The sequence below is a fragment of the Vicugna pacos genome, chromosome 19 (genome assembly GCF_048564905.1).
Source record: "Vicugna pacos chromosome 19, VicPac4, whole genome shotgun sequence".
Taxonomy (NCBI): Eukaryota; Metazoa; Chordata; class Mammalia; order Artiodactyla; family Camelidae; genus Vicugna; species Vicugna pacos.
In genome coordinates, this window is record NC_133005.1 from 17,495,299 (window position 1) to 17,523,177 (window position 27,879).

General features: G+C 40.9%; 1 protein-coding gene across 2 annotated transcripts in view; it reads right to left on the bottom strand.

The window, feature by feature from the left end:
* PLCB1 (phospholipase C beta 1) overlaps window positions 1-27,879 on the bottom strand; it is a 638,677-nt gene that overhangs the window by 64,002 nt on the left and 546,796 nt on the right. The window contains exons 28-32 of one of the 2 annotated variants that reach the window (XM_072943831.1): window positions 18,483-18,559; window positions 18,286-18,375; window positions 17,752-17,809; window positions 17,058-17,144; window positions 8,256-8,373 (exon numbers count right to left, since the gene is read on the bottom strand). In XM_072943831.1, coding sequence (XP_072799932.1) covers window positions 8,275-8,373; window positions 17,058-17,144; window positions 17,752-17,809; window positions 18,286-18,375; window positions 18,483-18,559 — 411 coding nt within the window. In that variant the 3' untranslated portion in view covers window positions 8,256-8,274. The remainder of the gene's footprint in view (window positions 1-8,255; window positions 8,374-17,057; window positions 17,145-17,751; window positions 17,810-18,285; window positions 18,376-18,482; window positions 18,560-27,879) is intronic. The other variant, XM_072943830.1, reaches the window with a different exon arrangement.

The following is a 27,879-nucleotide window of genomic DNA, read 5'->3' on the forward strand; positions in this document are numbered from 1 at the left end:
CAACCTAACATTTAAGCATCGTGTAGGGAAGCCCTTCATTATTCTTGATCGTTCTAGGTACTTAACGCTGCACACTCACTCGGATATTATTCTTCCAATGAATATTGATTCTTCAAAGGAAAACACAGCCCTACCAACCACTAAGTGGGTGAAATCTCTTTTTCTCTGTTCTTCCCTGGCAATCATTTTATTTAGTGATTGCAGGATAAACTAGACTGGATCATAGTTTAGAAGTGCTCCTCCACCTCTTCTCAAGTGGAATTTTTCCTGACTCCCGACACTGCCCCCCAACCCCGCCATCAATATTCCAGATTTCTGCTTCCCTTCAAGTCTGGGCTTCGGGAAGGGTGTTGGACAAGCTGTCTCTTAATCCGTGCCTCCTGCTCATTCCAATCTTGTTTCACTCCACCCGCACCTTTCCTGTGGCCCCCTCCCTAACAGCAAGGCTACCAATAACCTCCTGTTTCTGAAGTCACAGGACGCGTTTCTGTACCACTCAGGCTGTGGACATTATAGCTCGCTCCCTTCATATGGTGCCTTTTTCTTCCCTCTTGGTTTCTCTGATAGTCTTTACTTTCCTCCCATCCACAGGTTGTATCTTTTCTGTCTCCTTCAGGCATTTTTCTCCTCAACTGGACCTCTTAAAAGCAAGCATTATCTGGAACTATGTCCCAGGACCCTTTCTCTTTTCCCTCCATATGCCAAGGAGTTTATCCATTCTATGCTTAAATTCAACCTAGATCCAAGATTCTCACTTTTGGAGGCACATAAGTTACACCTAGAGAAGGAGTGAAAACTTCAAGTCACTAAATCTTTCCTATTTGAACATCTTCTATAAGAACCCTCATAACAACCTCATGTAATGTGATGACGATAAAACACAAATGAACAGGATTTTCACCAGAACACAAGACGTGCTGGGGTGTCAATCTGAAATGAAAGACGTGGACTGGGAGTGGAGCGTAGCCCCTCCTTCACTCTGCAACCTCAGACAAGTCACTTTTACCTCCTGGGCTTCAGAGTTCAGAGGCCGCAGGTGTGACTTCACTGTACTTGAAGAAAATGTGATTTGTGCCAAGTGGCGTTTCATTTTCAAAGTCGTGGCAACTTCTCACTTGTTTGGAATACAAAGGGCAACCTGGGAGAGAAGTGTCTCGTACAGAAAATAAAACTTCAGCTGAACGCTGCTGTTTGCCCCAGAAGTTTCTTATTCTATTTCATTTATTGCCACTTAAAACTTAGTAGAGAAAAAAAGTGGCCTCTTTAAAACCAATGAGGCGAGTGTGGGTTTAGTATTTGCTGTGGGGTAGGTTAGCAGTGGAAAGGGTATTATGTGGCAGTGAAGACCCATTTCAGGCAGAAAACGCCGCTGACTGAGTTAGAAAAATGTCGTCAATGCTAGGTTGATGTCTGAGGGAACTTTTCTGTTGCCTCCCCCGCCCCAAATATTGTATGTATGCAGAGCTTGAGAGTTCATAGATCAACAAGTCAGCACTGATTCTGGTGGAAGGAACTTAGAAAAATCAAATTCAAAAAAGGTAGTAAGTTATGTTTCAGCAGAAAGTTTTGTTTACAAAAGACAAGTAACAATGTTTCCAATTATGGTAAATTGCAAAAGGAACTCTGAATAATCCTGGGAAAACCCACATCATCAAACAGTAAGGCCTGTGCCCGTGGTGTGCTGGTAAATGTTTAATAGACTGTTCTCCTAGGGGGAAAAAAAGAGCCTGATTCGTAGTGTTTGTTAATTTCCTTGGTGTAAATATACACGCTATAGCCAATTTCAGGCTCCCAAGTGATAATCTTGATTGGTTCAGACAGGAAGATGTGTTCGGTTAGGACGAGGCGTGAGGTACCACTCCATCCTAGTGACCACCCAGACCCCAGAGATGTCAGCGACCTCGAGAGCGCACACAGTAGTCAAAGGTCCTAACTAATGAGCAGTGGTGAGTCTGGGGTGTTTTGACCTCTGTTTTTAATATAATTTGTTTAACTGTAAATTTATAGGATCTACTTTCTAAGAGTGTCTGTGTTTAACAAGTGGCTCACAGAGTCCCTGGAACATTTGAAAACACGTCCCTGTGAGCTAGTACATCCAGCGCCAGCTCACCAGGGGTTTGTCCTCAGAGAATAAAGGAAAATTGATATTAGTATTTGCTGAGGCAATGTTTGATTACATTCAAGTTCTGTGAGGTGGACACTTTGCTTTAGATTTTTTTTTTGTACTTGCTCATTTTCTAGAACTTTATGTTATCTATTACCCATTACTAGGTAAATAAAAAACAGGGATTAAAACCATCAAATGCTAGATCAATAGGTGACTGTGTTCTGTAAATTTGCATGAGTTGAGTGGGAGGTGTGTATTTCCTTTTCTCAGGGGGGGAAAAAACAGAGAAAGCGATATTTCCTTATTGAATGACAGATTTTAAGAACTGAATCGTGACTCATTAAAGTTAGCCTTTGTGGAGGTCACTAAGGTTAAATGAAGTCATAAGGGTGGGGCCCTAACCTGACAGAACTGGTGTCCTTAGAGGAAGAGGAAGAGACACACGGGAGTTTTCTCTCTCTCTCCGTGTGTGAGCGCAGGTCAGAAGTCATGTTAGACACGGCCTGAAGGCTCCTTCTGTAAGGAGGACAGAGGCCTCACAGAAACCAACCCTGCTGGCACCTTGATCCTGGATTTTAGATTGCAGAATGGTGAGAACATAGTTTTCTGCTGGACAGGCCATCTGGTTAGAGATATTTTGTTACACTGTCACATGTGAATTATGAAATTACATGCATTCCACGGCAGTGATACTTGCACCCTGGGCATTGTCACAATGTCATGAGGAATTCCTTCCTGTCTGCTCCTCTGCTGGATAAACTTCTACTTCATCCTATAAGTCAAGGGGGTACTACCTCCAGGAAGCTTTCCTTGGTTTCCCCAAGGACAGTCAGCCCTTCCTTCCCTGAAACAGCTCTGTTACAACAATGTCTATAGATTTGTTCCAACACAAATCCTTTGTAGAAAGGTAGTTCACGTGTTAAAAATTCAGATTCAGCATGTTATCTTCCTGTGTTGCCCACATGTGAACCACTAGCAACATGTAGCTACTTATGCTCAGATTTAAATGAAATTGAATCTTCAATTCCTCAGTTGCACTGATCAATCACCGTCCACACACTGAATAACCACCTGTGGCTAGTGGCAACTGCACTGGACTGATGACAATTCCATCAGACATGGAACATTTCTATCACGGCGGAAAGTTCTATTGGACGGGGCTGCACTAGACTGTAAGCCATTTGAGGTGAGCAGCGGGATGAGGTTGCCTCTTTTTGCATCATTTTCTTTTCCCACCACATAGCTTAGTGCCTGCTATGCTGTGGCATTCAATAAATATTTGTTGAATTAACAAAAGAAAAGAAGTTAGCACTATTTACCTAGTTGCAGCTACTTAAGCATTCAAGGTTCCAAGAGACCACAGAAATAAACACATATCTAAAAATTTATTTTTATTGCTGACAAGTAAACTAATGCTGAGCAATTTTCATTTGCCTTGGGATGAGGACACCAACATGCCACGTGAAGATATAATTATAGAATTTCTCTCTCCAGTGTTCACATAGCAATCTATAGTTGTTAATTCAGAAACACGATATTGATTCTAATTTACTTTTTGTAGGTCGTCTATGCTCCATTGTTCTGTAACTGACCCTACGGACTCATTAAATCTTTCAGCATGATTTTTATGCAACCCTATTTAATGAGTCCTCCATCACCCTGAATTCTCTGGATCTCATACCTATTATGTTAGTGGCCAACTTCTGAGTTTAATTAACCGTATTCTTCATGGACTAAAGGAGATCATAAAGCGGTCACTCAAGTCATACACAGCTCTCTGCCTTCAGACAGCCTCTGCTGCCACATTCAAAGATCCTCAAAGACACATAGTAACCCTCAGGAATCTCTGGGTACTTAGAAATTCTACTTCTCGGAAACTTTTCTTGGTTTCTTGCTTAGATCTTTCATAATTTAGCCCAAAGCGGTTCACCTCACTTTAACTCCAGAGCAAAAGGAGAACGCGGTCTTTGGTCACATGCTCTGGAGAAGCCCCTCCTGTGCTTTAACTGAGACTTAAATACAATCTAAAAGGAGATACGGCTCTTCCAAGGGGTTCCCTTGGATTTTCTGGTATCCTCAGGGCTAAATACTGGGGCTGAGTAAAGAGTATTTAAATGAATCAACGAAAGCCGTAAAAACAATTCCTTAGCAAAGACAAAGAGACCACAGTGCAGAGCCCAGGGTCCACTCCAGCTCCCTTCTCATCATCTAATACGTGACTTTTCAAGCGGGAGAAGCAGGTGTTCGTTGACGAGGATGCTGTTCTAGGGCTAGGGGAAGAGAGGGATGTACGAGGGGAGAGTGTGGAGAGAAGGGAGGGAGGGAAATCTCAAGGGAACCAAGCCCACCTTGTCTCCGGCTGTAAGCTGGGTAACCTGTGCGCGGAGAACAGTGGAGGGGGAGGCAAGCCCAGGTGGAGAGGAGGGGAGGGGTCTGACCTCGATCCCAATGCACTTTAGACGGGAGCGGTGAGCGCTCAGCAGCCATGGACGGAGAAGATTGTGTCAAATCCTTTAAACCCACTCGTGTGGGCTCCACCATGTCTCACTCTACTTAGCATCGTTTTCTCGCTGGATGTGATAAGCACAGAAGACGGCTGCCCGCCCCTCGGGGACAGGCTTCCTGATGGCTGGGACACTGTACCTTACACCAGAAACTGGCACATTGTAACTGACTATACTTCAATTTAAAAAATTTAAAAATTTAAATAAAATAAAATGAAATCATATCCTCTCGATCCAAAACAGAAGGACAGGCTTCTTTCCTGGTGAGTCCCGTTTTCATGGGGCTGGAAGTTCTCTAAGATCTAGTCCTGGGAGATGTTCTTCTCCAAGACAGTTGTTTAAAAAAAGTGATTTGGAGAAACTTGAACATCCTGTCTATGGCGTTTAATTCCCTCTTGCTGTGGTGGCCAGTTTGGGGGCTGAATCCCTGGCAAGACTTGGTGGTGATCTTGTGGAGGCTGGGATATGTCACCAGCAAACAAAACAGGTTTTGTTATACGGGATGGGTGTCCACCCCTTCTGACCACTCAGAGACTGGCTTCCTTCCACAGAGAGGCTGGCTGGCTCTCCATTGCACAGATGAGTACACTGAGGCACGGTGGTCTACCCTTATTACTTGCCTGGCCATGAAATGTGAGAAAGTGACGTCACACCTCTGACACCAAGATCACAAAGTCCTGGCCTCAGATATTTACAGAAACATCTGATTTCCTGAGAAAGTTGAGGGACACAAAACATGGGGTCTCCAAGGTTTGGCACCTCTTGTATGATCTGAGTAGAGTTCACTAATAGTTTTAAACTTTAGTTTCCACAGCTGCACAAAGGCAGGAATAAGAAGTTAAGACGTGTGATGTCCTTTGAAGGTGCCTGGCATCATAGTGAGGGCTCAGTCAACACTAGTTGTTTTTGGTTTTTTGTTATTTATATTTATATTATTTATTATATTATTTTTTAATTATTTTATTATTATAATATCATAAAACACCATGTCAGGAAAATAATTTTTAATACGCTTCTATGGCCTTGAATTGGTCTTTACTTTTTTAAAGCATGTAGGAACTGTGGTCTTTGTGAGTTTGTGCTCCCCCTTGAAATCAGCATAGCTTAGAATAAAGCAAGCACTTAACAAATGCTTGCTGTAAATTTATAATTTTCCAATGCTATACCACTGGCATTTTAAGAAATTGGGCACTTTATAAAGCTCTTTCCCTAAAGGTGGATCCACACAAACAATGAGCAAACATCCTTTTTTGTTTGTTTTTAATCTTGTTCTACAGTGATTTGTATTGATTTAAAAAAATGGAAGTTACCAGGGTTAAAAGTACAATTAACCCGTTCAGTTTCACCTACTCATCTCTAGCTGGTTACAAGGAATATATTTTTCATCCCTGAAGGTTTGCGTTCACAAACTTAAAACTGTGAAATTTCGAGTATTTATGTGATGAGTGTTCTTGGGAACAATCTTACAGTAAAAAACTCATTCTTTTCTGGCAAATGTGTGATGGCTTTATGTACTGTTACTTTTTATTCACTCATTTTGGTTTTCAGCTTTGGCCTATCAATGGGGATGTTTAAAGAGAGGAAGGAACACTGGGGAAATACTAAACTTGGTACAAAATGTACTTTCCATACACTGCTAGAAAAGAACTTTTTGTTCTTTTTCAAACACAAAATAGTGTAATTATTTTTTTTTCTGTTTTAGCAATGAGACCTATTTTTCCATGGGAAGTGTGAAATTGGTTTATTTTTATGTTGCCTTTTTATATGTGGGAAGCCAAAGGGACCAAACTAACTACGTGATTAAAGATTTTTTTTAAATGTCCAGGTATTGTGGGAATATCTGTGTCTTTTGAAAAAAATTGTTTTTGCTAAGCAGGAAGCTCACTTGACATTCTGAAGGGAACTCAAGTTGCGAAGCAGCCATCACAAGCCTGACAGAACACAGGGACAAAACTGTAACCTTTGGCGTCTCTATTGCATTTGTTTTGAAAAACAAAACCCAAATCATGTGTCTGAGCTCCACTGTCGTTTGACCTCCTCGGAGAGAATTCAGTACTCTACCTGGGGTATTATAGGTTTCACAATAATTCTCAAAAATACCAGGACACGAATATCAAGTGCACAGAAAACAATCCAGTGATGCTTATAATCTACAGCTTAAAAGGTAGGCGGAACATCTATAGCCCCATGAGGAAGACATTTTCAAGGTCTCTCTGATGTCTTCCTGGGGAAATCAATATTACTCGCCCCTCCTCCACCCCACCTGCCGAAGTGGGCTTTGTCACAAGGTCACCACGGGGACGTCACTGCTGGGAAGACATGGACAGAATTCATAGCCAGGTTGCAGCTTGGCTCTTAAAGGGCATTCTCTGCCTCTCCCGCTGTTCTGTCACAATCAACAGCACAAAATAAAAAGATACCAAAGGGTCAGGCTCTTGACGAGGCCAAAAAATTAAAATATAATAGAACACCGTGAAGGCAGCTTAAAGCGTTTCCTTCCAGGTCCTCCAGCCAGGAGGAGGAGGGCATGCTGGTTAGGGGTGGTCCCTGAAGGTGTGGCAGCAAGACCATCCCCCTGGGAGCTAGAGAAAGAGATCCCAGGTCCCATCCAGACCTCCTGTACCAGAATCCGCGTTTTCACAGCATCTCCAGGTAATTCATGTGCTCATTAAAAACGAAAGTCACTGAGCTAGAGCATCACTGTATGTGGCAACTGATGTAGAGGAAAAGGAAGAACTTAACCTCTTCCTCAGTAAGATTATTGTTTTTACTAATTCCTCAACATGTTTCTAAACTGCCCTGCTTCACAGATCAAAGGTGCTTGAAGACAAAAACATCACATTTCTCACTAGAACTCCATCTTCAATACATCAGAAGTTTGTTTTCTTTATAATCACAGTAATTAGCCTCTTTTCGCACTGAAAGGCACACCCATTGGAATGGCATAGTCCAGTTTTCTTATTAGCCAAGGAATACAATAGATTTCACGTATTTCCTCCAGCAAGTTAAAGTTCTCCTTAATTTTCGAGCTTCAGTTTGCTCCAGCCAGCAGCCCTTGACTCAAGCATCTCTATTGATGAGGTATTTTCAAGAGCCCCCTTGATTTAAGATAATCAGGAAAGTCTGAGCTATCCCCTTAACTCAAAATACCAAGTAGGAATACAATGACCTTTGCTGGAGTTTTAAAGGGAGGGCAAACTGGGTGGCGTGTGGAGAAAACTCCCTGAGAGTTAATTTAATCCCATGGATTTGAAGGTAATAAGACTGGGAAACCAGTGCTGTGAGAAGTAGGAACTTAAAAAAAAAATGTTTCTAAAGTGGAAATAATAGTGAGAGTGTAAGACAGAGCAAGGTCAAAAGGGAAGCCAGTTTAGCAAATAGAGAAACAGAAGACAGGAGAAGAAAATATGGGAACAGAATTTATGTCAGGAGGAGAGAGAACAATGACTCAGAGATAAGTACCAGAGGAAGGCGGGTAAAGATGATAGGTGCCTCACCGGCGTGGCTGAGAACTACAGCAGGAAAAAGAGGGGGATGTAGAGAGAGAGAGGGTTAAGAACAAGGGAGCATGTCCACGATGCCTGGAAACCAGACGGCCACACGCCGCCCTTCTCTCAAAAGCGACCCCTCCCATCCTGTCCTACCTGGCTGGAAGGATGGTGGTCACCACTTGAGAGCTTGAGGGTTGGGGGGAGTAAAGTTGGGGGAAACAGAGGGATCCTCATGGCAAGTTTCCGACAAGAATGAGGAGGAACCGTCCCCCTGTGTGGGAAAAAAAGGGAGGCTGTCATTTTTGTGACATTGAAATTGATTTCTAAGTCATCTGCTGTTTCAAACGACTGGTCTGGGAGATCCCTTGGAGTGCCTTTGAGAATGGAGATTTAAAACCTCCAATTCTTTTATCTACTTCAACACTTTCCATCACAAATGTGATGGAACTGGCAATTGAATTCTCTTTAGTTCTTCCCTACCTTTGTAGGAATTAGATGTCACATATGATCACAGCTACTGCTTTTAAGAAGTTCTCCACAAAATCCTACTACTGTCAGGAAACCTGAGACAAGACTGCATTGAACTACTGACAGCAGCCCAATGAGTCTGGGCCTAATGGCTATACATTTCTTAGTACACAAAGTTAGTTTCATTTGCCCTCGACATAAGTTATTCAAAAAATATGTACTGAGCACCAACTCTGAGCCAGGTATTGTTCTTAGATGTCTGGAACTCAGGAGCATCAGTGAGCAAGAGAGTCAAAGCCCCTGCCCTCGTGGAGCTTACATTCTAATGGGGAGGGACCAACACAGAGTGACACACTTAAGAAAGAAGTACGTGACCTAGTGAGAGGCGATCCATGCTATAGAAACCAGAAAGTAGAGCAGAGTGAAAGGGGGAGGAGATGCCAGGGGTGGGAGAGTGGTGAAAGTAGGTTGTAAACTTGAATCAAGTGGTCATGGAAGGCCTCTTTGAGAAGAGAGATTTGAGCAAAGACTTAAAAGACAGGAGAGAGTTGCCCAAGCAGACACTTGAGAAAATGAACATTCTGGGCAGAGGAATGAGTCCATGCAGTAGCCTGCGGTGGCACTGGTCTGGCTCACTGGGGCCCAGCAAGGAGCCCAGGTGGCTTGAGAAGAGAGTAGGTCAATGAGGAACCAAAGAGGGGCTGCAGCCAGTGGGGCCAGATCATGTTGGACCTCGTAGACTCTTCTTCTGAGAGATATGGGAACCATGGAAGGGTCTTAAAGAGAGGAGGGATCTGATTTATATTCTAAAAGCGTGACGCTGGCTGCCATGTTGGAAATTGATTATGTGTGGGCACACAAGGAAGCAGGAAGACCCATCCGAGTGAGAGATGGCGGTGGCATTGGCAGGGGTGGCTGAGCTACAGTTACCACCTTAACGATCATAGAGATGCCCCAACTGCTTCATGGTATTTGGCAAGTCCTAGGGTTATTTTTTATTCAATCGAAAACAAAGACCTCATAAAAATTTCTGAATTGAAACAAGCTCATTATGTTATTTCCCAAAACCTAGTGCAATCCTTTTCAACCAATGCTAGAAGACAACACATTCCTATTTCTCTGTGCGACCCAAAATAGGTACTTGCTGCTGGATAAAATCTTAGACGTGATTTCCCATACACTAGCATAATCAGCTAGGGAAAAATCTATTTTGATGCCCAAGTGGTTAAACATGCTAAGCTTCCCCTCAAGTGTATAAAGGGGTGTGTGTGTGTGTGTGTGTGTGTGTGTGTGTGTATTCAGCTCTGCGGCAGAATTTCAGCTTCTGCAAGTTATCCTAGCTGTGAAGCCCACCCGTGACCTTCCCTGCCAGGGTCCAGCATCAGCTGGAGAGATGGCCTTGTGGCAGCTGCATGGCCAGTGCCCACAGTTACATGAGCCGGTTCTCTGCAACACACACACACACACACACACACACAGTCTCCCACTGGTTCTGCTTCTCTAGTTGAACCCAGACAGATACAGATGTTCAAATGATGTCCAGCTCATGCTAAATCAAACATCTTAGAAATGCTCTGTGGGAACGTTCTATTTCTGGTAATAGCCGGTTAGGTTACTTGAACCATTATTCTCACTGAAAACAACCAGAAAAGCTGAATTTGAGATTCAAACTATATTTCTTTAAAGAAACTAAGAATCACCAAAATTTAAAGAATGATCAGGCCCAAACTGCAAGGGACATCAAAGGCAGGTGGTAAGCAGGGGAGGCGCTATGGCCCAGAGGGGCCTTCACGGATGCTGGCAAATTTGAATTCATCTTTTGACAGCCTTCTGGTGTGGGGACAAAACTGAAAGCCTGGGGCTGGCCAGGAGTGAGGAATCTCACAGGAAACCTTCCCTACAATAACCCAGATGCCCAAATTGCAGATATGAAAACAAACCAAGCAGAACTTCCAGAATTAAATGAAATACAAAAGCTGTAATTAACTCAAGGGATGAGTAGAACAGCTGTCTAAACAAAGAATTCATGAGTTAGAAAAAGGCTCAGAAGAAAAACTGTCCACAGGGCAGCAGAAAGAGACAAAAAGATGCAAAATACTAGAAATACTGAAGAGAGAGAGAAGATGGAATAAGAAGGCCCATTTTATTTTATGACTCATTATTTTAAATAATGTGATGGAAGGACATTTTTGGAGAAGATAATGGAAGCCATTTTGCCGACATGATAGCTAAGTTTGTACAGAGCTGATGAAAGTTATCCACCCGGCCACCTCAAGTGCATATTTAGATACATTATAGGAAAATTGCATAAAACATAAGAAAAAGTTCTAAATGCCAGCAAAGGAGGAAAAATACAAGTTATCACCAAAAGAATTACACTAATAGTTAATGTCTCAACAAGAAGAGAAGCCGGAGGGCAGCAGAATCTTCTCTTCAGTGTGCCCAAAGGAAGAGCTGCCAACCTAAAATCCTATACCCAGTGAAAACGTCATTTCAGAATAAAGCTGCAATAAAGACATGTTCAGACCAAAAAGAAAACAAACAAACAAACCTAAAGTCTCTACCATCAGTAGATTGCATAAAAGGAACTTTTAAAGGAGGTAGAAGATGATCCCAAATGCACAGACTGAGATGCAAGAAAGAATATTCACCTAAGAATAGAAAGATAAATCTGAATGAACATTGTCTGTATAACACAGAAGAATAATGTCATGTGGGTTTAGAAACCTATAGAATTAAAATAAATTTCAGAAATAATTAAGAGGAGACGAAGGGAGGTAAAAACCTTTCATGTTTGAGGATTGCCTGAAGAGAGTAAATGTGTCTAAGTTTTACTTTCAAGAAAATAATGAATAACTATATATATATATATATTTTTTAAGGTGATTCTTACATGTGGAATCTGAAAAAAAAAACTGACACAAATGAACTTATTTACAAAAAGAAATAGACTCACAGACATAGAAAACAAACTTATGGTTACCAGGGGGAAATGGGGGTGGGAAGGGATAAATCGGGAGTTCAAGATTTGCAGATACTAACTACTATATATAAAATAGATAAACAACAAGGTCCTACTGTATAGCACAGGGAACTATATGCAATACCTTATAGTAGCTTATAATTAAAAAGAATAAGAAAAAGAATATATATATATATATACACATACACACACACATACACACACACACACACACACACACTACTGAATCACTATACTGTAGACCAGGAACTAACACAACATTGTAAATAAACTATACTTCAATTAAAAAAAAAGAGTAAAATAAAATTGAACTGAAAGACATAGCTAATTTGATTAAATACACTGATACTGATGTACAAAAACAAAAATAAAAAAGGCAATTCTTCACATTGATAAAAATGAAAAGGAAATTTCTTCTACACAACAGACCAAAAATACGAACCACTGGGTGAGTGCGCCAAGACTTGACAAAGAGTAAAACATGGAAGGTAAGCGCCAGTGTGCACTCTGGCTTATATGGGAAGGTCCACCGTGTGCTGGCGGGGAGAATGCACTTTCCCCAGCAAGCAGCAGAGGGTCAGAGGAAGCACTGATAAGTCGTGTCAGAAAGAAGTGTGTACATTAAATCCCCAAGTTAGTCTTCTTTTCCCTGATCGCTGGGAAGGCAGGACTGAACAGGCTGCATTTAGGGTTCTGTCTGAAGGCCCAGCAGTCAGTCTGTTAGGACTAACTTCTTAGGGGGATGAGTCACTCAGCCATCACAAAGATGTCAGAGAGGAAATGAGGAACATCGGTCTATATTCCCCTGGTGGAGCAGGGAAAAAAGCCAGTAGCTACATGATGAAATGTTCTTTGGGTATAAATGAAAATGCCTCAGAGCTTCCTGGAATTCTCTCTTACTGCTGAGCTAAATTAAAACAGAAAACCTGTGTTCTAAGAAGCATCAAAGACAAATTAAGTGTCAGAGAAAAAGTAAATTGCACATTTATCGACTGTTTTATGAGGTTATGGGGATGGTTCATTAAAAAGTCCCTTCAAAAGGTGATTCTTATTGTAATGAGGGCCAACAGCTACAAAGTGATCGATAGACATTGGAATGTTCCCAGCAGATTGGGGGCAACTCCTGCTTAACGATGTTTCAGCATGCTAAATCTCTTTGATGTGTTCAGGGGAAGAGCAGAAGGTCCTTTTTAAATGAATCAGTTCAGAGTCGAGCATAGTCACAAAAGGTGTGGTTTCTCTGCTCTGGCAGTTTGGTCCTTGAGTTGTTTCAAACAACCTTCTCTACACATAAACCCTTTCCTGTTGGCTTTGGCAAACCCAGGTATGGAAATCCCAAGGAAACCAATTATGTCACTGAGTTGAAAGACTGGTGAGGGTGTAATGAAATCATCTTAAGAACTCTGAAGCTTTTGACTTCAGAGTAAGACACACTTTGAACAAATCTAAGAACAGAATACACTCAGGGACTGAATCAGATTATCTCACTGCTAGGAAATGTGCAACTGACATTTCTCCAGAATTTGGAAGTTACTGAAAAGAAGGTGAGTATTCTCTTTTAAGAACTTAATACATTTCAGGGGACTTATGTGAAGGGATGTACAACATAATTTCATGTCAAACGGAGGGCCAAAATATTTATCTATTGTATAGGTTGCCTCTGGGGATCACCTGCTTCCAATTTCCTCAACACCCTCAAAAATTACATACAAAACGAATAGACTCACTGAATCTCTTTTTGACTGGGGCAAAAAAATGGACTCTACATGTGAAAAAGGTCTGGTGCATGTCACAAAGTGGAACAATCTAAAATAAACTTTCAGACTGTGGCTGGCCAAATTTGGTCCCCTTACAAATAGAGACCAGCAGGATGGAAGCTCTTGGTCCATGTGTGGAAATGAAATGGATTTTTAACCTGGTTTTGATTGAGGCACATGGTTCTGTTCTGTTGCATGATGGTAAAACTGTTTGGAAATTGAGCTGATCATAAGTACATGGTTGAGTCAAAAAGCTACACTTCCCATGAACCTACATCTGTTACCTTGCTCTAAATCGAGCCAGAACTCCTTGCCACTGAAGAACTGTTGTCTTGCAGTAACTGAATTTTCAAATGTCTTTGGTTAAAAAAAACTTTTTTTTCACTTTTAAAGGAGTTATTTGGTTACCCAATGCTTGGAAAATCACCTAGATTGTGACTGGGGTTCAGAACAACCCCAAACAGTGACACAAGGAGCTTCCTCCTTGTTTAAGAGGAGGTTAGGGACATAAAACACATTATCACATTAGTTAGAATTAGTGGATGGAGAGGAAGTAAATGATTATAATTGACAGTAAGGTGAATGAAACTGATGAATGGCAAGACATTTAAAGCTGTGTTGTGCATATTTTTGCTGTAAGTGAAAGATAAGCCTTTCTTGGTTTCTAGTCAGAAAACTGCTTATCTCCACCTAAAAAAATACTTGAAGGAGGAACCTTATTCCCCTCGCAACTTCTGGCAAAGTTTGGCGTGCTTTCCGCTTCATAAGAAGACTGCAGCTCTCTCTTATATTACCTACTATAGGGTCCACCCGATTTCCTCGTCCAACACTGAGTGACGGAAAGGTTCATAAATTTCTCGATGTCAGAAAATCACCCTGAATGGAACTCAGTCAGTCAACCTCCCTTACAGCTACTGCCGGTCAGTCGCATTTCCTTAAGTGGCCCCTCTTCCCATTTTGCTTCTACTCTTGTTAATTTCCCTCCTGTCTGTGCCAGGCTTCAACGGCCATTCCAATACTGGATGCAAAGAGGGATTATTTCAGAGGCAATGCTATTCTATTTCTGGTCCACATCCAGTAATTACAGGAGCGCGGATGACTGTTTTGCTGGCCTGGCCTTTCACTTGCCCACACATTTGCTGTTCTGTGCTTTGGTCTTTCTCCACATGACTTCCACTTGATCTCATTGTTTGATTCCACTGTTTGTCATAGTTCCTTCTTGTCATAGTCATTTGCCTTTATTAGCCACTGTGTCCTACAATATTAACAGACATGGTTTCTTATTATATTATTAAAGTTCATGGTTCCAAAGCACAACATTTTCAGACCCTGAAGAATACCTCTTAATTACGCTTTAGTTTGACATGGGACCAGCAATCTTCAAATCTAGACACAACAAGATGGTTATAAGAGCAAACTTATGGATGAAAAGCAAGGAGAAATCATTGTGGTACCTATTTACAGTCAAACAGAAAGGCAACAGAACTCCTAAAAATTCATGGAAGTGCTTCAGGTCTCTGTCTATGGGGCCAAAAAAGAAATGGAAAATTATATATATGGGAGGGCACACACTGTTAATTACCTACCCAACTGTTATCTCTCTTCTATTTCTTTGATAAGAAAACATCAGGTTTTTGTTTAGATACCTGGTGACCACAGAGCTGAGGAGAAGCTGAACTCCCTCCATCATTCTGAGTGAATCTTAAACACTCTAAGCCAATCATGAAAAATTGCACTCTCATGCCTGTGCCTGGTTCAGGAATGGTCATATGACAGAATTCTAGCCAATGAGGGAAGGCCTATTGGGGAGATTTAGGAAAGTTTTCCTTAAACCTATAAAGGGTTACAAGATGAAAACATTCCTTTTTCTGCCTTTGAATTGTTTTATGTGTGGCTGTGATACATGGAGCTGTGGCAGCCACTTTGTGACTATGAGTTTACAGCCTGGGAAAGAAAGGCAACAAACTGAGATAACATGATGGAAATTCTGAAAATACTCTGATTCTTCATGAAGCTGTGAGCCACTATTGAACCAGTCTTCAAATTTCTATACCTCTGAACTTCCAGTAATGTGGCTTACTAAGGTTCTACTATTGCTTAAGCTAATTTTTTGGGTTTTCTATAAAGTTGCTGCTGAATGCACCCTGATAAATTATTCAACAGTTATTAGTTCTGCTAATGTTTGGTTATATCCAATGAAGAAATTTACTACTAAAGTTGATGTTAATCATGATGATGTGGATCAGTAACACAAAATCTTTGTAAGATGATTTATACTGAGACTTACATAATTTAAACACATTTGTGACTGCATTTTATATATGAGTAAAGGAGCTGATATTTTAGGACAAAAATGAAAACAAAGCAAAATAAAACTGTGTGGGAATAACACTTTCAAGAGAGATTTTTTAGAAATATAAAAACTGGCTAATGAAATATCAACCATAAGAGAAGCAGATCATACCAGTGTGCAAAATAATCACAAATCTGAATTCAGACAGCCTGGGCTGAAAATATATGTATTTGAATATATCACCAGTAATGAATTATTGTTAAGGTATTTCTGAAGTTTCAGTTGGACCTGAATTTTTTGCTCCAAATGTTTGAGCATCTTTAAAAGATCAATCCTAAATGGAAAATATTGCAATTTCTGAAATTATATTAAACTGTATTCCAACTTACTAATGAATAATCAACCTGAAAGCATGGCTAAGAATATTTAAATTGTATGTTTATATAAAAACATAAAAATTAACAGCATAGCTCAGTAAATATTAATTCTTTGATTTTCATTACTGTTGGAGAATCTATATTGCCAAGCCTAAAAACTTTGAGTTAAAAATATTAAATAATGTTCTGCCCAATAAATATGAAAGAAGTGAGGAAATAACCACAAAAATACATTTTAAATTAGCCACAAGATATCTATAAGAAGTAAACTGATGAGTAGACTCTGTAATAAAACAACTTGATCTTTGTAGGTTTAAAAAGTACTTCTATGCAATAACAGTGTCTTTTAAAGTAGGTATTTTAACCTGCAGATGGGAGAACAGAAAAACTGAAAAGCACGTTTTCCACAAACAGGAGAATATTCAATGATGAATCAAAATGGATGGAATGATCTAAAACTCAGATTTTGCTAAACTGGAAATATTTGATTTACAGATACTCAGTTCGTTTAAAGTTAAGAGCCATGAAACAAGATTTTGACTGAACAAGCATAAGATAATTTTAAAGTGGAGGCCCAAAAAATTATTATTACAGGGGAAAAAAATTTTTTTTCTGGTTTATGAGAATATTTTGTTAGATTAAAAACCAGGGTGATTTTGGTGTAAGACAGCCTCTGCTGGACAGAGTCTGCCATTACAATATTACATCATCTATTTAGAACTGGAGAGGCTTGGCTAATTTCTCTAATCCTCTCTACCCAGGCATGGAGGTGGCAGGGAGTGGGAGGGTGGAGGGTGTGCTTTAAAAATATCTATGCCTGACCACGTCCCAGACCAACTGAAACCAAATCTCAGGATCTGGGTTTGGTGCAGTTGCAGTTTTGAAGGCTGATCAGTGATGATAAATGTTTTCTGAATATTGCTGTAAAGATTTTAGCATCATTGAGAAAGATACAGGAGTTTCACATGCAAGAACTGGTCTGAGACTGTGTGAGAGGTGCTTGAGCTAGGGAGGTTTTATTCTAATTAAATGGAAAGGCAGTGAAGTTCCTGGGTATTTTTATTCAGTTCTGTTTACCTTGGGTTTTTCATCCAGGATCTGCTGACGGATCTCTTTGTGTTTCTCTACGAGCTTTTCTTGCCGTTTACTTTGTGCCTCTTCTAACTATAAGAAAGTTACAGAGAAAGTCATTTTCATCCAAACGTTCAAGTGAACACGTTCAGAAAAAGTGAAAAGCTTTCAGGACTAGGACATACATTTAATTATTCCATATCCTCATCAAGAACTGGCCTTATAGGAAGTGTAGGGGATTGTCTGTTAGTGTTGGAGCTGAGTAATGGGCACATAGAGGGTGGGAGTGACACGATCAGTGGATTATACCATTCTCAAATTTTTGTTAATGTTTGAAAATTGCCGTTGTACCAATTTAAAAAATAATCTAAGTGCCTTTGGAAGTTGCTACCTTCTCTATTGCTGGTGAAAATTAAAGGTTCTTCTGGGGAAACTCCCACTGACATTATGTTTCGGGGTTCCTGACTTTGGAAATGATTCTTAATGTCTATCTTTAGATGAACCTTTTTATATAGAGGTTTGCAATTAAAGCTGCAGAAACACTGATGACAGACTGCCGGCTCTGGGGAGCAGTCTGCTGGGTGCTGGTGATAAATGGTTGGAACAAAGCGTGGCATTTCTCTCCAGAGGCTCACACAGTACTTATCACAGGCCCACACGTGGTTGGCAAAGGAGCGAGAGGTTAATTGACAGGACATACCCTCTTGATGTACTGCACCACCTCCTGAATGTATGACCGGATCATCTCTGTCTTTTCCCTGAAAGCAAATGACAAAGCGATCACGAAAGGAACTCATTCATCATCGACCAACACGGGAACGTCAGCCTTCCAGACGTCAGTTTACAGAGCTCTCAACATCCTCCCTCCTGCTGCAAGGCAGGTATTATCCACCAGCCCTGAACAAAGGTCAGGTTCCACCCAAGGCTCGAGTTCTGTTTTCAGTAAATGCCGGGAAGGGAAGGTTGACAAGATCTGAAGAGAAGATCTAGCTTTTCCCTTAGGAAAGGTCTTTACTAAGCCTTTACCTAAAGGTCCTGTGTGCACCTCCATCCTTTACTGAGCTGCTCTTTGAGCTCACTGTTAAAAACCTTAGGAAAGGGATCTTTGGAAAGGCTAATTAAAGGAGAAATTTCACAGTAGGGTCTTTGTATAGTTAAGCAGCTGTTACTCTGTTAGAGAAGAAATTAATCCCCAGGTAAAAGGCAGGAAAGGAAAGATGTTCTTTCTACTCACTCCTCCATCTGGCTTTTGTCTTTGGATTTAGCTTCTGTTATCTTCTCCTGTCTCTTTTTATCCATTTTCTTCTTTAATTCCTTCTTCTCTCTGAAGGCAAAATGGAAGTAAAAGGGAAAAAATGGCAAATCAAATAGCAGTTTGGGTTTAATACGTTTACCTACACAAATCCATTGTAATGAGAGTGGAAGGCTTACTTCTCACAGATTTCCTTGAGCTTCTTTAACTGATTATTCTGACATTCTTCAGCAACATCCGTCAATTTTTGAATAAGCTGGGGAAAGAAAATGCCAGTTGGCTGTTTTATATTATCACAAACAAAGCACCCTTCTCCCTCCTCCCCTTCCATGTCAAAGAACAGTTGTCTGAGTTAGAAAATCTGTGATGTTTAACAATCATTAAAACCATCAGATATCTAACATAGGCAATAAGGACATAATTTGAGACATCACATCATCTAGGCTTTAATGTGAAATTCTACTTCTTATCTGTTTATAAACAGGATTATTGGCCTGGTTACTCCAGTTTACAGAGTGCAGTGTGGACCCAGGTTTCAATCCCCACTTTATGACTTTCTAAAACTGTGGTTTTGGTCACAGGGCCTACATTTTCTGAACCTGTATCTTCTTGCTTATAAATGAGATTGTCAATGCTGTCCTCTCTTGGAGGTACTATGAAGCTTAAAACAAAAGTGAGTGTGGTACAACTGTAAGTTATAATCAATGGTGAATTATAATTCTTGATTTCCAGCTATCATTCATCGCTTTACTGCTTCAAGGAAAACATGAGTTTCCCCATCTCAGAAACTGATGCTTGTGTCCTTGTGTGGGTAACTTCCAAAGAACACCAGAAATTCTTTTCTGGGCTACCATGTTGGATTTTGAATTTTGCCATATCAGCAATTGTCTTGCATCTATTTTCTTATCAGACCATGTGTTTCAAGAGGGCAGTGACTCTGTTTTCATTTGTGTTCTTTGCCCTTCACACAATTTCTAGGCTTCAACAGGTGCTCAACAAATGCTTGCCAATCACATGAGGGTGCTGGTGCCCTCTGGCCCTTCCTCATTCTTTATTCAACATGAAGAACCTATGGAACCTTCTGCCACTGCTCAGGCAGCGGTAGCAATTGGCCCGGACCCTCCTGACTGAAGCATTGAATAGATGGTATAGGCTTCGGGTGAAAGGCAGCTCTCTGTTCCCCAGAGATGCAGATTCTCAGTTACAACACACGGGGTTGACCAGTTTTATGTAAGTGGTAGCCACAATAGTACCCAGGCAATATACACAAAATACCAGTGAACGTTCATTGATAATTTATACCTGCCAGGCAGAGTTGGAAGAGTTTTAAATATATTAACTTATTTAATTCCAAGAGTTACCCTGTGAGGTTAATACTATTTTATTCACTTTAATACAAAGAATCTGACATGTAGGGGGACTCAAGTTCCGGGCTTGGGGCCACGCAGGTGGTAAGTAGCAGAGCTGGGTACAAACCCAGGTCCATCAGGATCCCCACCTGCAGCAGCCTCACTATGATTTTAGAAATTGTTTTTTAAAAGCCTCCTCTTATCTAAGAGAATAAAAGAAGTCGAGGGAGAAATTCTCTTACAGAATTACAATAAGAATCCACATTAACTTAATATTAACATGAAATTCAATGCACTCATCTGTGAAGTGCACTGAATCTGAACAAATATGAACTGGAGCTTGAGCCCATAGTATATCCATCTGATCATGCAAGAGAGATTGCCTGATCATGACTGTCACAATTAAACAAATTATGAAATATTACAGCTCAGTTATGCCATTTGTCAAACCGGCTAGATGTAAGATTCTGCAGTGCAAAGACTCTGGCCATTTCCTTGAGGCTCCCGTGGCACCTCTGTTCTAGCTGAAGATGTGCACACAGTGCCTCCCCTTCCCAGAGGACCTTTCCCCTCCCCTGTTCACCCCCAAGGAGTTACAGAGGGTTATCTGGGGGTTGCAACACCAAAATCACTCATAAGCAATTTCTTAAAAATACAGATTCCAGGGCCTGCTCCTAGGCCTGTGGACCTCCCCTCCCCATGTCTAAGGGCAGGGCGTGGGAATCAGTGTTTCCAAAATCTGCTCAGATCGGGGGAAGGTACAGCTCAGGGGGAGAGTGCATGCCTAGCCTGCATGAGGTCCTGGGTTCAATCCCCGGTACCTCCATTCAAAAAAATAAATAAATAGACCTAATGACCTCCCCGTCCAAAAAAAAGTTTCTAAAAATAAACAAATAAAGTGAATTAAAATAAATATATAAATATATTCCTATATGACTGAAATATTGTGCTGTATACCAGAAATTAACACAACATTGTAAACTGACTATATTTCAATAAAAATATTTTTTAAAAATCTGCTTGGATGCTTTGGATGCTCTGCCAGATTGAGGGGGGCTTCCGAGGGCCCGCCCTCATTCTACAGGCCACTGCTGAGTCTCCCAGCAATGCCTCTGAGTTCTACGACATTCGTGCCTCTGTCTCCGCGTTCTCATTTCCATCACTCACCTGAGTCCAGAACAGTTTTTTGATGATGCCGACGCCGGCTCAACATTTACTGCTTTCCTCCTGCCTCCTGCCCTCTTCCTCAGCAACGTCAACACCCCGGCAACCCAGCCTGAGAGGAGCCCTCCCAGCCCTCCTACCCCTCTGACTTTCAGTTCCATGTGTTTTCAGCCCCCACACAACTGCTGGCACCAACCGCCCTCAAGGTTCCTGAGAGGCCTCCTGTCGGCTGCCTCCCCTGGCCTTCCTCTCTGCCCCTCCCTCGGTCCATCTGCACTGGTTCTTTATTTTTCTCAGAATGAATCCCCCCTCCCCACTTTGCTCCCACAACAGACACCTTTATCTAAACTATTCCATTTGGCCACAATCCAGCAAATATTTATCAAGTGCTTACGAACACCTGGCGTTCATGTAAAAGCTCTGAGCTGATGAGTTAGCTTGCAAGATCTTGCTCTCAAAGTGTGGTCCAGGAGCCGGCAGCATTGGCATCACCAGGGAACACATCAGAAATGCAAATTCCCAAGCCCTGCCCGGAGGGACTAAATAAAAATCTGCATTTTAACAAGATTCCCCGGAGATTCGTGTGCGGATTATTGAGGAAGACGGAGACGTTTTAAACGTCCCGTTATGGACTGAATGTTTCTGTTCTCCTAAAATAAATATATTGAAATCCTAACCCCTGATGTGATGATATTAGGAGGTGTGATTTTTGGGTGACTAGGTCATGAGGGTGGAGCCCATGTGAAAGGGATTAGTGCCCATAATTATAAAAGACACCCCAGAGAGCCCTCTCGCCCCTCCCACCATGTGAGGACACAGCTGGAAGAGAGTGCTCCCTGAGCCAGGACAGGGGCTCTCTCCAGACACCAAATCTGCCGGTGCCTTCATCTTGGATTTTTCCACCTTCAGAACTGTGAGCAATAAATGTTTGTGGTTTAAGCCATCCCGTCTCTAAGACTCCCTCTCAAATTCCTTCTTCCCTGTCCCAAAAGAGTTTCAGGACTTTATCTGCATGGGTCTTCCTCACCCCAAACTCAGCTTCCTCACCTCTGAGACAAGGATAACGTGTCCCTCCCCAGGGTGGCTGTGAAAGCTGGAAAGGAAAACACACGTGCGATTCCCCATAAACCACATCATAGGGTCTTAGCTTCGTTTCCTTACCTTCCTGCCCAGAGAAAGGTCCTTCCTTTCTTTTTCGTCCTGTCTTCTCCCCGCTGTGTCAGGATGACAATTTCACTTTCCTCTCCCACACTTTCTTCTGCACTGGATACATTCATTGCCTTTGCACAAAAATACTTCTCTATTTGCTTGTCCTCCCAGATGAATTTTTGCTCCATCTTTGACTTGCCTTTCCTTTCTGTCCCTAAAACGGAAGGCTAATGGCTGCTTCCAAAGCTGCAGTGCCCCAACCCCAACAGCCTTCAACCCCACCATCTTGCTTTCACCCCAACTGCTAGAATTCACCTGATTTTCGTGTTAAGATTATAAGAATGTTTTTGTTACTAAATTTATTGGCCATTTCTCAGGATTTAACTTTTATTATTCCAGAGAGTCATAAATTTTATTAGTTCACAGCACTCTTAGGATCTCAGTAATTTTTTTCATGGCACTCTTGGGCCAAAAGAAATAAAAGAACAGTTCTATTTATTATATAATTCGGTCCAAATAACTTAATAGTAGTACTCTGAACAGTATCCAAGAGATGTTGCTCTGGTTTCCTTCAAAAACATAAAATATCCCACAGTGCCCCTGTGACTTCAATGTGGTTCCTCCGAGGGATATGACACATGGTTGGGGAATCACAACTCTATCCTCTTGAGAGGATGCTGGCTGCCAACCTCTCACATAAAACTCTCTCTTTAATTTACAGTATCTTCAGCATTTCCACAGTCACTCTTCTCTGACTCTTTTAAGTGCTTCACTTCATTTCTGCATCAATTACTGCCCTGGGACCAGCTCTAGTTGAGGACAGCTCACCAGCATCTTGACATCTCTACAAACACGTTTAGGATTTGTCCCCCCGCAGAAGATAAGTCATCGTGTTTTTCCATTAACTATCATCATTCAGTTGAAAAGCGCACATTACCTTTCACTGCCCTCTGGAGTACTTTCCCCACTGGGTGAGCCATGGAGATTTGCTCATTTCTCCCATCACCGAGCACCTCCTGGCTTGGTGTTAACAGCACTTTCATTCAGAGAGTCTCATTAACTCCTGCCTGGACCTGGCAAGTCTTCCCTCCCTGCCCTCAGTCTTTCCTTAGTCCTTCTACTCCATCCAAAATATTCTTCTCTTTGGATGTCCCAGAGCCTTAACTGGCTCTCTGTCCTCAGCTAGGTTACGTTCCAGCTGTAAATTTCCTTTCCTGATTAGTGTTTGGCAGACACAATAAACTAGGCAATGTTTTACTCCCAGACTGTCGGGGCACACACCCGCTTCTATGGTTTTCCACGTGTTATTCCTCCACCTTGGCGATACTCCCGTCTGCATGGTAGACGGCATGGAGGACATTCCCGTGACTGCAGGGAGTTCCACTGGACTGAGATGCTGGTCCGTGCCCTGATCTTTTCCACACCAGCCACTGGTGATGCTCCCCTCTGACTGCCCAGATCACGTTAGTCCTTGGCCCCTCACTGGCTTTTTCCATAAGATACCACTTACTGAAATTTGCCTTTGACTGGTGTGTACATACATTATTACCGCTCTCCCGAAGGATGCCACCAATGTAACGTCTCTTTCTTAATTCTTTGGAACCCCGGATCTACACAAATTAGGCACTCAAAAATCATTGTGAATGAACTCTTTTAAGAACCACATTGACCCTGACCTTGGTGATAGTTACAGTCCAAGACATGTGCTGTCTTCTTGAAAATACTTTTAAAACTACATAATTATGGTATTTCACAAGCTAAGTTTTGTTCCTTTAGGAACAAATGCCTTATTGTGAAATTCAGGCATGTGTATTTTTTAAGTGTGGTTTTTGCACACAACTAATGAAAACAGAGCTTCCCTAGAATCCCGAAGAGCGTGTTTAAAGAAGGACATCTCTGTGTTGAATATGACACATGACAAGCGTCCTTCCACTCTGCCCAGCTCCCCTCGGTCTTCCCCAACCTCTCCCACCTCAGACGCCTCCCTGTAGCTTTCTGTCCTTTCCAGCTATTTTCAAAAGCTCATTCTTACTGCAATTCTGCCCTTCCAGCACTTACTGTTTTCATTTAAACTTCCTCTGCTTAAAATCAGGAGGCAGAATAATGAATATTATGACCTTGTTAATAATACGTCACTATTGTAAGACTCACATTAAACTGGCAATGAGATTATGTATACAAAATATATATGTCTGCATCAATAATGTATCTCTTTCCTACCATAAAAAGAGAGTGTCTAGGGCTCACCTGTGGGTTTCTCCCTCCAACCCTCCTTCTCCTGGAAGAACTTTCTCTGTTTTCTGAGAACTGGCTCTGTGCCTAATGTGGTTCCCATAGAGCCGCTGCATTCTTAACACCCATCCCTTGGCCAAAGTAACAGGTCCAGGAGAGACACTGATCCAGGTTGGACCAGTCATGATCCAACTCCAGCCACAGGTAATTGGTTGAAGGCTGTAAGCTTGGCCAATCATATGACCCTAAAAAGGCTTGCCCTAAGATCTTTCCAACCTGTCACTGGAGAAAGAAATATAACTTAGAAGGGGTTGGTGCCTATCTTTTTTGATAAGAGGAAGCCTGTATGCTGCTTTGGAAAAGAATAATACTAGTATGCTAGGAAAAGAGTGAGACAAAGACAGACAGACAGACAGACAGACGTGGAAACTGCTATAAGTGGCCGCTGGCAGGCATCTCTCTATCCCTTCCCTTCTCACATGTGGATAAGTCAGTCCTTTCTTACATGACCTAGTCTAAGTTAGTACTTTTCTAGTTTAAGTTAGTCCAACACAAGTTTCTGTCACTTGCAATCAAGAGAATCCTGACCAAAAAAAAAACAGAAAAAATTTCACTCCTTAATCCCACAAGAGGATGGAGGAACATCTGAATATTGGGCTCAGGGTTTCTATTGCATGAGGTGTGAAAATAAGCCTCAGAAGAGGGATTTTTCACACAGTAATTAAAGTGGTTTTTAACTAACCTAAGGTACTCTCACTTTTGGTGTGTTTATGAGCAGACAGGATCTACTCAAAGAATCGCTCATTTATGTATTAGCCACAAAACTCAGTGAGGATACAAAAGGAACAAAAGATTAGTTTAGAATTCCTAGGGAAAAAAAAATCAAGAGGTACATGGTAAACTGAAATGCAATAAACAATATTTAATTTTAACTTTCAGTATAATTTTTCTTTCTGGCCCAAAGGAATAGACACATTTCAATTATTTTCCTTGTTTGTTTACCACTCATGACAACCCTCCTAGTTAAATGTTCCAAACCTTTTAAGGAATGAAAAAGAAAAGCCCTGGGGAATATAATTTCATGCTTGTTCTCAGCTCCATGCGGAATTTCACTTGGTTTAGTCATTTGAGGCTGAGGGAATGGTTTCCAAGGAAGAGAATAATTCCTTGACTCTAACTCAAAAGGGATTAAAAAAAAATGTGGACAGAAATTGTCATGGTTGGAGCCTTTTCTAAGAAGGACAGTTTTGGAAAATGGGCAAAGAGCCAAGTATAGAATATTCATACTTCAGGCAAACTCATCTTCCTCCCCATCCCACCAATATTTTTAGCACCTTCTTTCCTGCTGGTCAAAGCATCCACTTTGAGTTTACACCATAAATTGTTTTTCTTCCTCAAAGACTTAATTTGTGATGCTTCTAAACTAAATAGTGATCTGTAGAGCAAACACATCACTGCCAGTTTAAAAACTAGGTGGATGTCTATCCAGGGGTGTATCCTGGCCATTCAAATTGAGAAATATTTATTCATTCATTCCACCAGTGTTTACTGAGCACCTATGATGTGATCGTATTGATGGTCCAACTGTGAGCCAGCAGACAAGCCCTGTCCAGGTGGCGCTGACCTGCCCCACCAGCTCCCTTCTCTTAGAAGCAGGAGAAAGTCTTGGACTAAAAAGGTAACTGTCTTGATCATTTTCTGAGATAGACTTCTATACCTTTAAATTTTTTTTTTTTTTACATTTCCACAGCTAAACAGAATTTGTAGCTGCTTATTGGAATCTAAAAGTTTAAAGGATCTTTGGAATTTTCTTTTTACTTGCAGAGCAAAGCAATAAATTGAAGTGAAAAATCCGACCAAGACTCCTGGTCAGTGTCAATCAGTTGGTCCAATAAATCTATAACATTTAAAATTGCTTTTCACTTTTAAATTATGCCAAAGTAAATGCCAGCTTCTTTGTTTTCTGAGAAATATAAATGGGTCAATGTAACAAAGCCCCTTGAATGATATTTCTGGTATTCTTTCTTAAGGCTATCAACTGGAAATATCTTCAAATTTTAAGAAAAATCAAGAAATTTGATAAAGGAAACCCTAGTTGAAGTGTTTCATCAACCTCAATGATGTCTGGGCTTTGATGTCTCAGTACGTGGGTCTTGTTTTCTCATCAGTCAAATAGAACATCCAAATTATCTCTAAGGTTCCTTTAATGAATTATAACTATTTTTCGTTGGTTATAAGTGTGTTTTTAGAATTCAATGATGATTTTAAAATATCTTGAAAATAATAAAAAGTAGATAGTTATGGCCATGAATCATTTATTTTAAAGATAAAGGATATTTATTTTTATGATAAAAGAAGTTTCATTTAAAATGATTCATACATAGCTTTAGGTAAAAATTTACAGCAGGGAAGAATTATCCTGTTGTAACTATAAAAGGCTAAGGAAGGTACTTTAAGAGACCTTGAAAAGTTGGTGCAGTATCACAAATGGTCCATTTATGGATTTCTTGATTAGATTAAAAGAAAATGAGAAAATGTTTGCATATGATCAAGTTAGTTGAGACCATTATATGTGATTAAACCAACTGAAAAAAGAAATCCAAACCACCAAAATTTTAGGATAGGCTTCAGACTTCTAAAAGATGTCAAGACCATTTAATTTAGAATAAATGAAATAACTAAATATTGCTTACCGCTCAGAGGTGGGAAGGCAACAATAATGCTCAAACTGAAATTTTTCAAATAATTAGCAGCCTCATTAAAAGAGGCATGATTTGTCCTGTGGTTTGTAACTGAAATGGTGCAATGAATCAAGAGCTTAATATTTCACAGTCCATTTGGAAGCTAGACCCAGAGGAGCTGCGCATGAAGATAAATAGCACAGCATGTCAGCTCCTTTTTCTCCTTAATGCAAAATATATCATTTCAAGCATCTCTCACTTGCCAGATGGAGTGCAATGAATTCTGTAATTCCAGAGGGCACAAGCTAGATGATCAGACTTGGGGATTCTATTTTGGAATTTTCCTTTCAGCAGCATTTCTTCTGTTCCCTAAGCTTCCTGAAGTTGACACAAGTCAAAACTATTATTTTCTTTGCCTTTGGGATGGGTTCTGTTTACTTACTTTTTTCCTTAATCTTAAATAGTTACGAACTAACACATAAAAATACATCAAGACATATCACATGTGCACACAAAAGGGAAAACAGGGCTTGCTTATTGCTTAAAACTGAAATCCTTAATTGTTATTTTAATGCCTCTGAGAGTTGAATCGTCTCTACATTCTATAAACCAAGTGAAACCGGCACTAGAGTCAGAGGGGGGACTTGACGTGTCTTTCTGTTTTAGAAACAAGGATGAAAACACTCAAAAGAGGTGAAATGACTTAGCTAAGGTTATGTAACTAAAAATGGAAGTCATGTCTCTCTTCACTCTAAATCCTGTGTAAACTGTCCTTTGGAAAGAATGATGACTATGATCTAGGCATTGTATTAAATTCCCAAGGATTATTTTATTGAATCTCACATCCAAACTATGAGGGCTGTGTGTTGATTTGGGGGGATAAAAAAGGCCCTAATTCTCCACCATCCCCTGTATTCACACGCTTTGCAATGTGACTGGCAGCTCCCCTAAACAAGAAATAGAGTCTGTTTCCCTCTCTCTTGTATCTGGGCAAGACTTAT